Source organism: Microtus pennsylvanicus, chromosome 13 (assembly GCF_037038515.1).
Source record: "Microtus pennsylvanicus isolate mMicPen1 chromosome 13, mMicPen1.hap1, whole genome shotgun sequence".
Lineage (NCBI taxonomy): Eukaryota > Metazoa > Chordata > Mammalia > Rodentia > Cricetidae > Microtus > Microtus pennsylvanicus.
This window is the reverse complement of record NC_134591.1, coordinates 73,280,098-73,295,960: the sequence shown is the minus strand read 5'-3', so window position 1 is coordinate 73,295,960 and position 15,863 is coordinate 73,280,098. Positions and strand designations below refer to the sequence as shown.

The window sequence follows — 15,863 nt, the reverse complement described above, 5'->3', positions numbered from 1 at the left end:
GTGACTGAGCCTTGTTCAGGGAATGGTGACAAGGAGAGCCTGACGCACGGGTGCAGGACAAATCTACCCCATCACCCTGTGCAATCCTGGGGACTGCACTGGGAACCTTGTACCTACTGGCTTAGTGCTCTACCAGTGAGTTACATCCTCAGCCCTTTTTTACTTTTTGGTTTTTTTCAAGACAGGGTTTCTCTATATTACCCTAGTCCTAGCTGTCCTGGAACTCACTTTGTGGACCAGGCTGGCCTTGAACTCTAAGATTCTCTGGAATGCTGGAATTAACGGTGTACACCACTACCACCTGACCTCTTTTTATTTTTTATTTTGAGACAGGACTCAGTAAGAAGCCCAGGCTGACCTTGAACTTGCCTGTCTCAGCCCCACCCAATAGCTCTGCTTACAGGCCTGTGCTACCAGGCCCTGCTCAGACGATCCTGTCCCTGAAGCCTGCTGCGCTCTCGGTTTATGGTTGATTGAATCACCAGATTTGGGAAGGAGGCTCTAGAAGGCTGCCTGCATCCTTACTTCTGCAAAGCTGCGTGTGTGTGTGTGTCTGTGTGTGTATGTGTGTGTGTGAAGTGGGCATCAGATCTCCTGGAGATGGAGCTACAGGTGTTGTGAGCTGTCTGATGTGGTGCTAGGATCAAAACTGAAGTCTTCCAGCAGAGGGATATGCGTTTTAACTGTTGAGCCATCTCTCCAGCCCTGGGAAACATCATTATTCTCATTTTAAAGATGAGGAAGCTGAAGCTTTAAGAGGCACAGAGAAGCCAGATGGTGGTGGCGTGAGCCTTTAATCTGGGAGGCAGACGCAGGTGAATCTCTGAGTTTGAAGCCAACCTGGACTATAGAGCGAGTTTAAGGACAGACAGAGCTACGTGACAGAGAAACCCTGTCTCAAAAAACCAAAAAAAAAAAAAAAAGAGGCACAGAGAACCCCTGGTGGTGAAGTGAAAAGAACCGAGCTTTGTCCAGAGCTCCTGGCAGAAACTGTCTTGGTCCCATCTTTTGCAGCGTTCACTTCCCTGAGGCCACCACCTGTGAGGCTGTAAAACTACACACCTTCCCCTCTGGCATTTGTCCCCAGCCACCTCCAGTCTCTGTTCCCACATTTTCAAGCACCTTGGCCCACCTCACCCCAGTTTGCTGGCCTCCCTGGCCTTTACACAGCCCACAGTCTTTGCCCAGTCCGAAAGGGGCCCTTCAGGGCTTCTGCAGACAGCCACATGCCTCAGATGGATTGGCCAACATTTAATGTTTTATCACAATCTGAAGAGCTTAAGGCCTGGCTTGGCCTGGCCCATCCACGGCTGAGCTGTGAATAGGGTCTTAGAGACAAGGTTTTATGCTCATCGGACCGGGCAGCTTGGGGAGACCCATTTGACAAACCCGGTTGTTGGAACTGACCCCACCCCTACCTTCAGACATGGGTGTGGGAAGAAGGCCACGGTCTTTGGGGCTTTTTCCTTCTGATCCCTTGCTAAGTGAACTTCCTCCCTGTATGGTCACCTGCTTCATAAAAGCAAAGGCACTAAACAACGGACAGTCCCCTTGGTCATGAGGCCACCCACACAGTCTTCTTTATCTCATCCCGTTGGCCATATCCTAACTGGTCAGCAGCAAGCTGTGTGACCTGCCTACACTCAGGAACAAAACCGAGTGCAGCAAGGGCTGGGAGACATGGCCCAGAGGTTAGGAGCACTTGCTGCTCTTGCAGAGGACCTGGGTTCTTTTCCCATCGTGGTTAACAGCCGCCTGTAACTCCTGTTCTAGAGGATTTAATGCCCTCTTCAGGCCACCTCAGGCACCAGGCACACACGCGGTACACACATTTGTCTGCAGGCAAAACACCCATGCATGTGACTTAACAAAATAAAAAAATGAAAAGCTACCACAAACGCTCTGTGGCCAGGCCCCCTTTAGAGTTTGTTTGGAGAAAGATCCTACAAAACGGGACAATTCCACATGGCTCTTACAATATCAAATAAACATATGTGGATAAATCTCTTTGACACAACTGTATCCTTATAAGTGATAGTAATACCATATTATCATTTATCGGGTGAAGGTAGACTAAACTCATACGATAAAAACAAGTCAAGATTTTAAAAAAAATAATTATTTCCTTTTCTTTCATGTAAATAGAACCCACAGGTCAGGTGTCTAGGGTTGAGTGACAGCTCTGTGGTCCTGAGGGACCCAGGCTCCTCTTATCTTTTTGCTCTGTCACTCATTACCTCTGCCTCCTTGACCACCCAGGATGGTTGGATGCCTGAGCCCCAACCATCACGCCCACATCACAACCAGAAGGAAAGAGGAAGCACATCTTTTTCATTGACGAATGCTTCATGGGTGTGCCCCCCCCCACTGAGTCCACTGCTACTTGGATCTCATTGGCCATAACTCGGCCATATGAAGCTTCAGTCACATGAAGCCCCCCCTTCCTAGGAAGCTGAGTAATGCTGTCTGTGTTCTGGGAGACCATGGGGAGCTAAGTGTCAGGCGGGAGAGAGCAGACATAGGAAGCAACCTCACCGACCACACGAGAATCCCAGCAGGGAGAAATGTCACCGTCCCTTCTCCAACCTCCTCCAACTCAGGTAGGAAAAGGGACACAATCAGCCATCTCCCCTGCTTTGAGGTGAGTTGGGCTACGCAGGTCCTTCTGGCTGAGGAGAGGCAGGAAGCCAGCTAGGCCCCTACCCTACTCTGACGTTGTTTTCCAGCTCAGGAGTTCTGCCAGGCACCTGAGGAGATAAGGAGCCTTGCTGTGTTGTGAGGTACGCAGCACAGCTGTGGAGAACACAAAGCAAGTGGCCAGAGGTGCCTGGAGCATGAGCCAGGGGGCCAGCGACAGCCCAGGAGAGACTCCTGGTCCTGCCTCCTCCGAAGCTCTGTATCTTGGTGTTTGCTGTGTAAGACAGCACTCACGGCTGGAGACTTCTTTCTGTGCAAAGTGGGGGTATGTAGAAGGCACCCTTCCAGGGCCGCCGGAAGGGGCGGGAGGTGAGGTGGGAAAGGCAGTGGCCTTGCAGGTTGTCAGCCAGAGGGAGAGAGATGCTGAGTCAAAGCCCCTGCAGGGGTGTGTTCTAGCTGACTGAGTGCCCAAGTGCCTGTGTTGAGGTCATCTAGGACCTCAGAATGGAACTGTGTTTGGGGACAGGGCCTTTGAAGTGGTGACCAAGCTGACCTTATCATGTGGGTGTCCTTACCCAAAGAGGAGAGGGCAAGCCTGACATGATGGTACATGCCTGGCATCCCAGCACTTGGGAGGTGGAGGCGGGAAGATCAGTTCAAAGTCATCTTCAGCTACCTAGTAATTTTGAGGCTAGCCTGGGCTCCTCAAGACCCTGTCACAAACAGAACAGGAGCCTAGGACATTAGACACCACACAGAAGGATGACCAAGGGAAGTGGCCTTAAAGAAAGCAACCCAATCAGCACCCTGGCTTTGGGGAAAGCCCCTGTATGTGGACTGGCCATGGTGACCAAGCAGGCCAGTCCTGGCCATGACTCTCCCCGCTCCTCCTGGCTCTCACCTCAGCCTGTGACCAGGTTAATAGTTAAACAACCCAGCACCAATTACTCAAACCACAGCCAGAAAGGACCAGACCTGTGGGGACAGAGTGACTCATGCTGGAAACAACTCAAGGAGAAAGGCATTTTACCTCCTGACCTGGCAAGGGTTTCTGGGAAGGAGCTAGGGTGGGGATGAGGGAGGTCTCCAATGGATCGGGTATAAGCGTCTCGAATCTGCTGTGCCATTCGCTGTGTGACCCTGAGCTGTGTGACCTTGAGCAGGTGTCTGCACTTCTCTGAACTTCAAGTTTTCTTTGAAACTCTTCCTGAAAACGCATCACGGAGGTTTGGAAAAGTTGAATACGATCATGGCTTTTATAACTCAAAGCATGATTGCATCAGAGGAACAACGAACGAGTTGTTGATAAGAAGTAAATACATAAGGAATAACATAGATGGCATGAATCAAACAAAATAGTAATATTCAAAGGATAACGAATAGGTCATAAATAATAAGGAACACCCGGGACGCAGCCATATGGTGCGGATGCTGGATGAACCCATCGGACACCTGAGTGGGACCGCTCAGATGCTCCAGTGAGCAGGCAGAGATGGAACCTGGCTCACCAGGTGATACATGAGCATCAGATAGGAAGATCCTGAGCTAGGGGAAAGATCTGGGATCCACTGCTCCAAGGGAAAAGGCAGACAGGCGGCTCTGAAGGGAGAGAGTTGCAGAAGACTCACCGGCTCCACCCAGCACAAGAATGTTTTTGTTTTTTGTTTTTTTTTTTTTTTGTTTGTTTTTTTTCGAGACAGGGTTTCTCTGTGGCTTTGGAGCCTACAAGAATGTTTTTGGAAGGTTTTCAAACTGCCTTCACCATGGAACTTAAAAAAAAAAAATCATGGACAACCTCAGCCAGCTAGGACCCTATGTGGCTTAGGGTCAAACTCCGTCATAGGGTAGGGTCTTTTTTTATTTTCAAGTAGCCCAGGCTAGCCTTGAACTTACTACGTAGCTAAGAAATGACCTTAAACTCCTGGTCCTCCTGCTTCCATCTCCCTAGTACCTAATTACATGAATGGAACTGGGGTTCGAATCCAGGGCTTCATAGGTGCTAGACAAGCCAGTTTCCTTGTCAACTGAGCCACGCCCTCCACTTGCACCCTCCCACCACCACTTGGGACCACCAAACTTGAGTCTGGGAGTGCAGTTCTGAGCCTGAGAAATCAGAGCGGCTATGGATGAGGTAGCAGAATGCCTTTTCTCCCTCAAGTCTGCTCCACGTGGCAGTCAGGACACCAGCTCGCCAGGTCATGGCAGAGCCTAGGTTAAAGTGCAAAATCAGAAGGCAGGCCACTTGCTGGGGCCTGCTGCACAGGTTCCAGAAGGAGTGACTTGCAAAAGGTCACCAAGAGGTTGTGTATCCAGAGGAAACCATTGTGTGGCCCCAGTCACACCGACCGCTGTGGACTGGCAGATATAGGAACACTGCCCGTACCCACGTCCCCAAGGGTGCCCGCTGACAGCACATTCTCTCTTAGTTCCCAGTGTTCAGAAGTCCAAGTCACTGTTGACTGTTGACGTCAACCAGGAGGGCAGGCTCCCTTCTCAGGCTCAGGGCAGAACCAGTTTCTTCCCCCCCCCCCCTTGTTTCTGGAAGTTTCCTGTACTCCTCAGTGTTCCTGTCCCATACGACACCACCCACTGCCACTTCTTCCTTTGACCTCTTCACCTCTGTCATATAAAAACATCTGTAATTCTGTCGGTTGGACCCACTATCCAGAGGAATCTGCCCGTCTCAGTTCCTTGGCTCAATCGTGACTGAAAAGTGCTTTGGCCATATAAGGTCCCAGTCTGGGAGTCCCGGGGATTACTGGGCATGTGTCTCAGTTGGGAGAATGCTTGTCTAGAATGCGTGGGGCTCTAGGTTTGATTCCTGGCACCATATAAACTGGGCACGGTGGTGCACACCCAAAACCCTAGCTCCCCAAAAGTGAGACAGGACAGTCAGGAGTTCAAGGTCATCCTTGGCTATCCGGCTTGGGTTCTATAAGACTTTGTCTTTAAACAAAAGGGGGGAAAAATCCCATGGCTATCTTGAAGTTAGCGTGTGTCTGGGCTACTGTATACCACCTCCCAAACTCTAACGAGCACAGTTGTGAGCAGTGCAGCCTCCGTCTGAGACACACTCAGATCCCCTTGGCCCGTTCTGACATGGCCTCCGATATGCATACCGCTCCCTGGGGCTCTGTGAAGGAACAGAAACTCTAGATTTTATTAAATCCTTCTTGCCCCTCTCTGCTCCTCTGGGTGACGTGGTCTGGGGAACGTGAAGGGATACAGTTGCTCTCTGAAGCTGCTGTGTACCCTGGACAGACACTCTCAGCAGGGGGTCCCTGGGGTCAGGACAGTTAAGCAGTGTGTGTGTGTCCCTGGGGTCAGGAGGACACAGACAGTTAAACAATGTGTGTAACCTCCCTGCCAGGCCCATCCTCCTTCTCAGACCTGGCCAGTGCCTCAGACGGTGTCGGCTCTGCTCTTGATAACTCCTCAGCCTGTGGATCCAGGACAAGCCTCTGTGTACCATGAGCCCTTCCTCCATAAATGAGCAGAGTTGGGACAGCGCCTCCTTTAGGCTCACAATTGTATGACAGGCTCAGCTGCACAGACCATGAGGCATCTGGCACAGCCAGGGAGGTACTTGGAGGCAGCCCAGCCCATGGCCATCCATCCTCCTTTGCCAGCATGGCAACCCAGTTACGGCTCATCTCAGAGAGGCCGATGGAATCAGTCAGAGTCGGTTCCAAGTATCAGAGTCACTTAGAGTGGACAGTGCAGGGGCCTGGCTGCTGCTCAGTGTCCATGGGCTCCGTCCCCATTGAGGAAGACAGGCCACCAGTGTAATGATTCCCAGGAAACACAGAATTCCCCTGGGTATAGTGGTATATTATTTGTATTTTGATAAATAAATCTTGCCAGAGGCAAAGCTAAAGTCACTAGAGGTCAGGCAGTGGTGGCAGACACCTTTAATCCCAGGATTTGGGAGATAGAGTCAGACGGATCTCTGTGAATTCAAGGCCACCCTGGGCTTCACAAGATCAATACAGAAACAAATCCAGGTGGTGGTGGCTCACACCTTTAATCCCAGTCCTAGGGAGTCACACGCCCTTAATCCCAGCACTAGAGGGAATATAAAATGGGAGGAAAGAGAAGCTTAGTCTGCTTAGTCTGCGGTCACCCAGCCTTGGTAGAAGTAAGACTTCTCTAGAGGCTTGGCTGTTTTGCTTTTCTGATTTCGGGTTGAACCCTAATTTCTGTCTCTGGGTTTTTATTATTTGGGCTACACCTGGGACTCGTGGGCTCCATTCCCATTGAGGAAGACAGGCCGCCAGTGTAATGGTTTCCAGGGAACTCAGAAAGCCCCTGAGACTGAGGGATTGGATCAGTCTTGTCTATAGAGCCAGACATTAGCCACTTGCTAACAGACCAGCTTGAGACAAACTCCCGTGGGAGACACGGGTTCCTTAACCTGCCTCCTGTGGACAGAGCCCCAGGGATTGCAGGGCAGACTTAATGTCTTTAACTTATCAGACACATAAGTGAATTAGTGAGGGACCTGGTGATGTCGGCTCATGAAGTCTACCAGCGCCTGTGCCAGGAGCCTGGAAGGGAAGCTGCCTCTCTTCCCAGCAAGGCTAGGTGCATTCTGGGAGATGCCTGCTTTTCTATGGACTGATTCGGGTCCCTCCCCTGGACTGCCCCATCTCCTAGCCCAGACCCCATAGGCAGCTCGAGATGCTGCAGAGCCATTTCTCCTTCTCCCTGCCTGTGTCTCGTCCCTTTGAGAGGTGCTACCTGGGGTGAAAGTCACACATTGTCGAGTGAGCTGTGCTCCCATCCCAGCTCTACACTGGCTGTGTGACTTTAGACAAGTTGCTTTGCCTCTCTGAACCTGGGCTTCTTTATAAAACCGAACTGATAGCTTTCGAATGGTTGCTATGGCTTGGCTGTTTCTTGAGTGTATCCCTTGAAGGTTCTGTGTTAGAAGCTGGGCGCCCAATGTGGCAGCCTTGAGGCCATTGGATCTGAGGAGATGCCTAGGTCAACAAGAAAGTCACTGGGGAAGAACTCATGTAGTTCTGTTAGTTAGGGGCAGAGTCAGGGTTTCACACCGTAGCCCAGGCTGGTCTGGAGCTTACAGTGGTCCTCCTGCCTCAGCTTCCCAAGGGCTTGGGGGCCAGGCAAGCATCTCGCTGTCACTCACACATGAACTTTCCCCCTACTAGGGAATCGTTGGTCTTTCTGATGGGCTGTGGACAAATGTCACCCCTAAGCCCCAACACACAGAACGGCCAGGGACGGATCTAAATCAAACTCTCAAAGTCAAAGCAATGTTCGCCTGCCGCTCTCTCTGCTTTAGTGATGACAGATGGCAGAACCCGTCTGCCTAGCCCAGGGAGTGGCCCCGGGGATTCAGCCTTGGCTCAGGATAGGGAGGGTGGCTTCAGAGTCAGCCAGATTTGCTTGTGAGTCTTGACCCAACTGCTCACCAGGACAGAGAGAGTCTGGGATGGCTCATCACACAGTCAGTGGCCGGAAATACTGGACGAGTGCCCATGGGTACCTGACTCTCACTGAGCCGGAAAGCCACGGGTGTCACTAAGACCTCCAGCCTTTTCCTCACCACAGCTCAGAGGCTTGCTCGTGCCTGCCCAGCTGCCCTCTGGCATAGCAGCCCTGTCCTCTGTCACCTTGACTCATTTTCCCAGGTGTCGAATCACAGAGATCTCCTGTGCTCTTAAAACAGACACCTGATACCTTTGGCTCTAAGTCCTGGGGGAAAGTGGCCCAAAATTCCCTGACAGACAGGAGGACCCCAACAGCAGTGGCGGCTGGCTCTAAAAGCAACTGTGGACGGAACTTGGCAGGTCTTGCTGGAACTCCTCAGTGGTCAGGGTAGCACACCCTGAGTCCCTAGAATGAGATCCCCTTCCCAACTGTGGCAGGCAGTGGTACTACTGCAGGGCAGTGACCTATCTGGGGTGCAGCAGGCCACTTCAGTCTGGCAAGCCCTCCTCCCAGTAAAGCCGATGGCCTCCTGGGAATAGAACTCACTTCCTAGCTTCTAAACTGCAGAATGGCCAAGGAAGGCTCTGAAGACCAGCCTGAGCACTCTGGACCCCCTGCAGCCAGAACTCTGTGCTCAGTGTCTGCTGTTGTTCTGAATTCACAGTGCCGGGGGTGGGGGAGGGGGAGGCAGGGGCCCCACCACCGAGCCAGCCCCCAGTCCTTACTGTCTGCTTTCATTACACTGTTTGTCTTAAAGTTGGAGTCCATGGAAATTGGGTCCAGCTGAGAATGAGTAGCCACGACTCACTCTGGTCTCAGCCAAGCCGAGGGAGCACTCTGGTATTGGAGCAGAGATGGTCCTCCCCCCAGCTGGGAGGACCAGAGAGTTGGGCTACTGCAACCTCAGCCCTTCCGGGGAATTTGATAAGATCACTTCCCAGGCCCCAGTGGCAACCACCTTCATTCTAGTTACTGGGGTATCATTTGCATATGAGAACGAGATGTGGGTGTCCTGTAACTCCTGAGTTAGACCTCAGGAATCCTTGCCTGTCGGTACCTACCTGGGCCTGGAGGTTCCCCTCACTGATAGAGATATGGGCTCACCGTTTAAACCTGCTGGGTATTCATTCGTCCAGTCCACATGTATTCGTTAAGGGCCTGCTCTATTCCTGGCACAGTGTGCTGGGAGCCAATGCATTATAGCAAGGCAGACAAAAGGTGCCCTTCTCGAAGCTGAGATTCAAACGCAGGGAACCAGGGAGCCAAAATGAGAACGTTTCAGACCGAGAGGGTGGCATCCATCTGTGGGGAAGAGTGTTACCTGGAAATTGAGCAGAGGCTGTTTCAGGCTGACACGTCGGAGTGGCCTTTCCCCTTAGTCATGGCCTTTGCTATGGTGCCCATCCATCCCTCATGCAGTGACCAGGATGTGCTTCCATTTTCTTCTCTGGAGCCATGGTCAGCCTGTGGAAGAACTTGGAAGGATTGGGGATCAGTGTGGCCCATAGATTATCATTATTCTGTGGCCCAGAACCTATAAGTTCTATGGAGTTTTGACTCCCTCTCTCCCTCCCTTCCTCCATGTGTGTGTTGCATGCGTGCATTTGCACAGTTGTGTTAGCCTATGTATACAGTAGGAAGGCCAGAGGAGGACGGCAGGTGTCCCGCTCTATTGCTGTCCACTTTCTCCCCTGGGACAGTGTCTCGCACTGAACCTGGAGCTAGGCTTGCAGTCAGCAAGTCCCAGTGATCCTCCTGCCTCCATCCTCCAGGTCCTAAAGTTACAGGCACACATGGCAGAGTCTGTTTTTTTTTTTTTAACCTGGGTCCTGGGGATTTGAACTCAGGTCCTCAGACTTGTACAGCAAACACTTTGCTGACTGAGCCATCTCCCCAGCCCCCACTGTCTTCTTTTGGTACTCCTTTTTAGATAAGCCTACCTCAAGTTCTCAACCCCAAAATAAATGTCCCACCGTGGGCACCTCACAGAATCAAAATGTCCACGGTTTCCTTAGACTATTCCGTCTCTTGTTTTTCTAGGTGGATCCACAATGGAAGGTTTTAGCTTGACAGCTGTGCACGAGTGTGCCCAGTGTCCCCCCAGGAACCCCAGGCGATCCCCTCGTTCCTCTCTTAACAGGGCATTTTAAAACCTAGACAGAGCATCGTCTGTGTGCCACCAGGTTGCCTCAAACATGCGATGGGTGGGCAGGTCCAGCTCTGGGGTCTAGAGAGCAGCCTGTCAGAGCCGAACACCCGTCTCTGCCCCCACCCCAGGCCGCTGCTTGTTAAGGACATGCTGACGGCTATGTGGCCCAAATCGTCTAAGCATATAATTAGCTTCTGTGTCCGTTCTGCAAGGGAAAGCAAACTGGGCTAAATATACCACAGGGCCATGGGTGGTCAACAAGCCAGATATGAGACAAACAGCGGGCCAGTGGGAACTGATTTTCCCAGGGGCCCATGGGTTGGAGACCATACGTTCCAAAAGCAGCTGCCAATGGACTTGCGATACTGCCAGGGTGTAGCCCTGACAGTTGAGTGCTTGTCCAGCATATGAGGCCTTCCAGCCTCAGCAGATGTAAACCAGATGTGGTGACACCTGTCATCCCAGCACTCGGGAGGAGGAGACAGGAGGATCAGAGGCTCAAGGTCATCCTAGGCTATATAATAAATAGGAGATCAGAGATGAGACCTTGTCTCAAATAATGTAGCAAGCATCCTGCATGTATGACAGGCTAGCCCTTCTGGTGCCCTGCAACCGTCTGTGCTCTATACACCATGAACACACACACACGCATGCCTTCCATGTCCCTGTGTTCATAGGGCACACAGCATGTGCTCATAAGTCACCTGCACATGTAAGCGTGCATGTGTGTTCACACACACCCCATATCATGCATTCACACACATGCATGTGTGCCTGTATGTATATAGGCATGCATGTATATGCCTATACACATACACACATATGCCCACGCACACACCTGTGAATTCTGCATGTGACCATCACACCAATGAAACTTCCCATCTTTGAAGCTTATAGAAGCCCCAGCCTGAGCTTGGACCCCTGCTGCCCAGCTCCATGGGTCACACTTCCCTTGTCTCTGCTTCTGGAGTGTCCTCACCTCCTCCTAGGCATCTGCAGTGTCTCCCATGCAACTCTCAGGTAACCAGATGTACCAGAAATATTTACTGGGTGGAAAAAAAAAGAAAAAAGAAAAAAAAAAGAAGGCGCGGACTTCAAGCTGAGAGAGAATGTTGTCCTAGATATTTTTAGAGTGACTTTTAACAAAGCAGAGAGTTTCAGATGAAGGTGAAAGTTTCACAAGAAAACATCTCGCGGCATCTCGTTTCAGACTCCCTGATCAGCTGTGCTTTTAGAAAGTCGGAAAGAATGCAGAGTTGAAAACAGGGCCTGTCCATCTCAGCGCCGACTGGGCAATCCTGCCTGGCCATGTTTCCCATCCCCCCCCCACACACACACCCCACACCACCCTGACCGAAGCATGGGCATACTGGGACCTTGTCCTCATCTATCCCAATAGACTTCCTCAACCACGGAGGGTTCCAGAATTCCAGCTCCCATGAGCTGGGTCTTTGAGCTGCTTCTCCGGAAAAGGGATCTGTTTGTTTGTTTGGCTGTTTGATTTGGTTTTGGGTTCTCTTAAATGCAGAAGATGAGGCTGTACAGACTTCTGCCTCCTTTCTGAAGTGGGGGAAGATGGAACCGCTTATGTTTCTGGACAATCCCAAGCTCTCCGTCCATGACACTGGACATGCACACACTCACTTGAGACCCTGCTGTGTAGATGGTTGAGACAATGAAGAGGCCAATGGGAGAGACAGGCCAACCCCAGTAGCTAGTGGGGCATACACAAACACCCAGAAGGGGGTGACGTGGTAACCGCAGAGGTGCTAGGAGGGGAAGACCAAGGTAGTGAGGCCAGTGGCTATGCACATCCTTCTAAGAAGACAGATTTTCTCTTCCAAGACAATAGGGAGCCAGTGAGGGTAGTATACTGACCCCAGCAGGCTGACTGGAAGGAAGTCATTAACTCCTGCAGTCCCGTGTCCCATCCCCCCCTGCCCCGTGACTGTGCTGTTACTGACCGTGGCCCAGTGATGCTGTCCCCCCAATCACCCCCCAAGCTCTCCTAGGAGAGACGTCATCAAATCACACTTCATTAAACCTCACAGCAGGTTTCGGTTGCTCCCAGCACTGACCTCACGGGCCTCCTGCAGGGGCAAATCTGATTTTCCCTTTTAGCATAGGGTGGTGGCTAGAACATCTGGAATGTGTTAGAGGTAAGGCCAGGGTGGAGCCTGGTAGCTTCACATAGAACCTCTCCAAACCAGAGCTGATAATCTCCCTTCCACTCTCTTCTCTCAGACCTCTCATCATCCGCCCGGTCCACGCGGGATGCCTGCCATTTGAAGAGAGCCATCGTCTGAGCATCTGCTGAGGATTCTTTTTACTGTGGCATTGGAGAGTTTCTTTGGTACGAGGAAGGCGTGTCTGTCGTCACTGCGGTTTTGTAATTTCCTCTTCTGTCTTTGAGCCGGGTCTTGCCCCTTTCTGCTGCCATGATGGCCCAGTCCAAGGCCAACGGCTCACACTACGCACTGACGGCCATCGGCCTGGGGATGCTGGTCCTCGGCGTCATCATGGCCATGTGGAACCTGGTCCCTGGTTTCAGCGCTGCAGATAAGCCAACGGCTCAGGGCAACAAGACAGAGGGGGGCAGTGGTATCCTCAAGAGCAAGACTTTCTCGGTGGCCTACGTGCTGGTGGGCGCAGGCGTGATGCTGCTGCTGTTGTCAATCTGCCTGAGCATCCGGGACAGGAGGAAGCTGCGGCAGAGCGAGGAACTGGCCCATATCCAGCAGCAGGCGGGAGCTGCGCCTCCCACGCAGGAGGAAGACAGGTGAGACATGCCTGGCTGCTCCCTCCAGCCCAGGGGAGGGACACATTCGCACATGAGTGAGAAAGAGCTTCATTTTATGAGTCTGTGTTTCCACTCTCTTCCAGGAAGGTGCCTCATGCCCTCTCACAAATACCTTCGTGCTTACTAGATACAGGCTTCCCAATTCCTGCGGCTTAGGTGGATTACAAGGTGTCCCACAGAAACGGGTGGGGACCGGGGCTCTAGGTTGCTTGTTTGTCTCTTTGTCCCAGGTGCTGTGTGTTGTCTACTTTGATATGAAAAGATCACAGTACAATATTTCACTTGGCCCCAAAATATCACTAGCATATTTAAAAGGTAGATGACAGACAGGCGTGGGGGGGTATGTGATAAAATTTGGCATCTCTCTTAAGGTTCATTTCTGTGACTATGATTAAAAACACTCTGACTAAATTAACTTAGGCGGAAAAGGATTTATTTAATTCACAATTCCAGGCCACTGTCTGTCATTTTGGGGGAGCCAAGGGGGCAGGAACTTGAAGCAGCTGGTCACCTCACCCCCACTGTCAAGAAGAGAGAGCGATGAGTTAATGTATACAGACCCTCGTTCTCTTTTTCATCCAGTCCACGAAATGCTGCCACCCATATTCAGGATGTACCTTCCCACCCCCATTCATTGGCATAATCATGAGAGCACTCACACCACACACACACCACGGACACACAGACACCCGCATTCTCAGATGCCAGTCCCTCAACTGATTTTTTTTTCGAGACAGGGTTTCTCTGTGGCTTTGGTTCCTGTCCTGGAACTAGCTCTGTAGACCAGACTGGCCTCAAACTCACAGAGATCCGCCTGCCTCCGCCTCCCGAGTGCTGGGATTAAAGGCGTGCGCCACCACCGCCCGGCTCAACTGATTCTAAGTTGTATCAAGCTGACAACTGCTCAAAGCTAGCCCAGCGCCTTACTCGGTGTACTTTTCATTGCTCTGACCAAATGCAGAGTCAGCTTAAGGAAGGAAGGGTTTATCCCGCCTCTCAGTTTGAGGCTAGGGTTCATCGTGGAAGGGAAGGCGCGGCTGCAGGAGCCTAGGACGGCCCGTGATATTATGTGGGAACTCAGGAAGCAGAGAGAGATGAAGGCTGCTGTCCAGTTCACTTTCTCCTTCCCCCCATTTCAACCGCACCCAGCCCTGGATGGTGGTGCTCACATTTAAGTCAGAGTGGATCTTCCGTACTCAGTTAAACCCCTCTGGAAACACCCTTGGCCTCATCCTGCATGTCTTTGGACTTGACCTGGCATGGGTCCACAGGGAATAAAGAAATACAAACACAAGTAAAGCTGGTACTGGGTGGGTAGTGCACTCAGATGAAGAGGCACCAGCAACAGCCAGGAAGCTCACCACATTAGGGGTTCTCTCTAGGGGAGTAGCCTTACACCGAAGTCATCTGGGGTGGAAGCTATAGTCAGGTCTTTCTGCTCCTACTGGTCGACCCTAGACCAGGAAGAAGGCCTTGCCATTCCTATGAGTCTGGGACACTGGCATCCTTGATATGCCCTGCCCATGCTGCCCGTGTCAGCAATACACATTGACTTGGGGCTTCATGCATTCCCTTCAACCCTCACAGATATCCCAGAGATGTGTCTCCTCGGTGCTTCCAAATCTCAATATGGCAATGAAGATGAACCCCTCCCTCCATGGCAAAAGAGTCCTTGTGAATTAATACAGAAGATGAACATACTGGTCCAAAAATAGACAAAGGCCATAAACAATGATTTCGTAGGTGTTTAACCTCATTAATCCTAGGATACAAACAAAAAGACCCACATTCAGGATGGGTCTTCCCACCTCAGCTAGCTTAATCTAGAAACCCCTCAGGGCAGGCTTCTCTCTTAGGGGCTTCTAGATCCTGTCTAGTCCACAATGTCATAAATCACCAGTCTTGATGTATTCATTCCCGCATCTGTAAAATGGGCAAAACAAAAGCCCTTACAGTGTGGTTAGAAATGGGAACTTATGCTAAAATACTGATTATTTCTACAGCCAACACATGGTTTACAGAATTGGTATGTGCAGGTCTAGTACTCACCAGCAACCCCAAGGCTACCTTTTGGGGACTTATGGTGATCTGAGTGGTGTGCACTAACACCCTATGTTTGTCGTCCTGCAGCCAGGAGGAGGAGGAGGAGGCCTCCTCACGGTACTATGTCCCCAGCTACGAGGAAGTGATGAACACAGGCTACTCAGAAGCCAGAGGACAGGAGCAGAACCCCAGACTAAGTATCTCTCTCCCCTCCTATGAGTCACTGACTGGACTCGATGAGACGACCCCCACGAGCACCAGGGCGGAGACGGAGGCCAGCCCAGGGCATGCTCCCGACAGGCAAAACTCCAAACTGGCCAAACGCCTAAAACCACTGAAAGTTCGAAGAATTAAATCTGAAAAGCTTCACCTCAAAGACTTCAGGATCAACTTACCAGAAAAGAACGTCCCTCCTCCCTCTATCGAGCCTTTGACTCCTCCGCCACAGTACGATGAAGTCCAGGCAAAGGCCCCCGATGCCCGGCCTCCCGACTGAGTGACCCTGCTGACATCCACTCCCTCCTGTCTCACCCTCCACACCGACAGACTGCGCAGAAGCCATTTCAGCCAGAGAGGGGTCAGGACACACTTAGCCACTGTGATGGGGATTCTGGGTAGAGGGAGTTACTAAGGACGGTTCACAGAGCCTTATGTAGCAGGAGCACCGGAGGGATGCTGAGGGCTTGTGATACTGTGGACCACGACAAGGTATGTGGCCTTGGCAATCCCCTCCATCTTCCTTCCCAACTCGGGACCGCTGGCGACGCACTCCTCTTCTGA

The 15,863-nt window shown here is 51.6% G+C and overlaps 1 protein-coding gene across 3 annotated transcripts in view; it reads left to right on the top strand.

Annotated features, from left to right (window-relative positions):
- Tmem51 (transmembrane protein 51) overlaps positions 1 to 15,863 on the top strand; it is a 49,367-nt gene that overhangs the window by 33,100 nt on the left and 404 nt on the right. For all 3 annotated transcript variants that reach the window (XM_075946057.1, XM_075946058.1, XM_075946059.1), the window contains 2 exons: positions 12,485 to 13,019; positions 15,171 to 15,863. The exon at positions 15,171 to 15,863 is cut by the window's right edge and continues 404 nt beyond it. In XM_075946057.1, the coding sequence (XP_075802172.1) occupies positions 12,679 to 13,019; positions 15,171 to 15,579 (750 nt within the window). In that variant the 5' untranslated portion in view covers positions 12,485 to 12,678 and the 3' untranslated portion in view covers positions 15,580 to 15,863. The remainder of the gene's footprint in view (positions 1 to 12,484; positions 13,020 to 15,170) is intronic.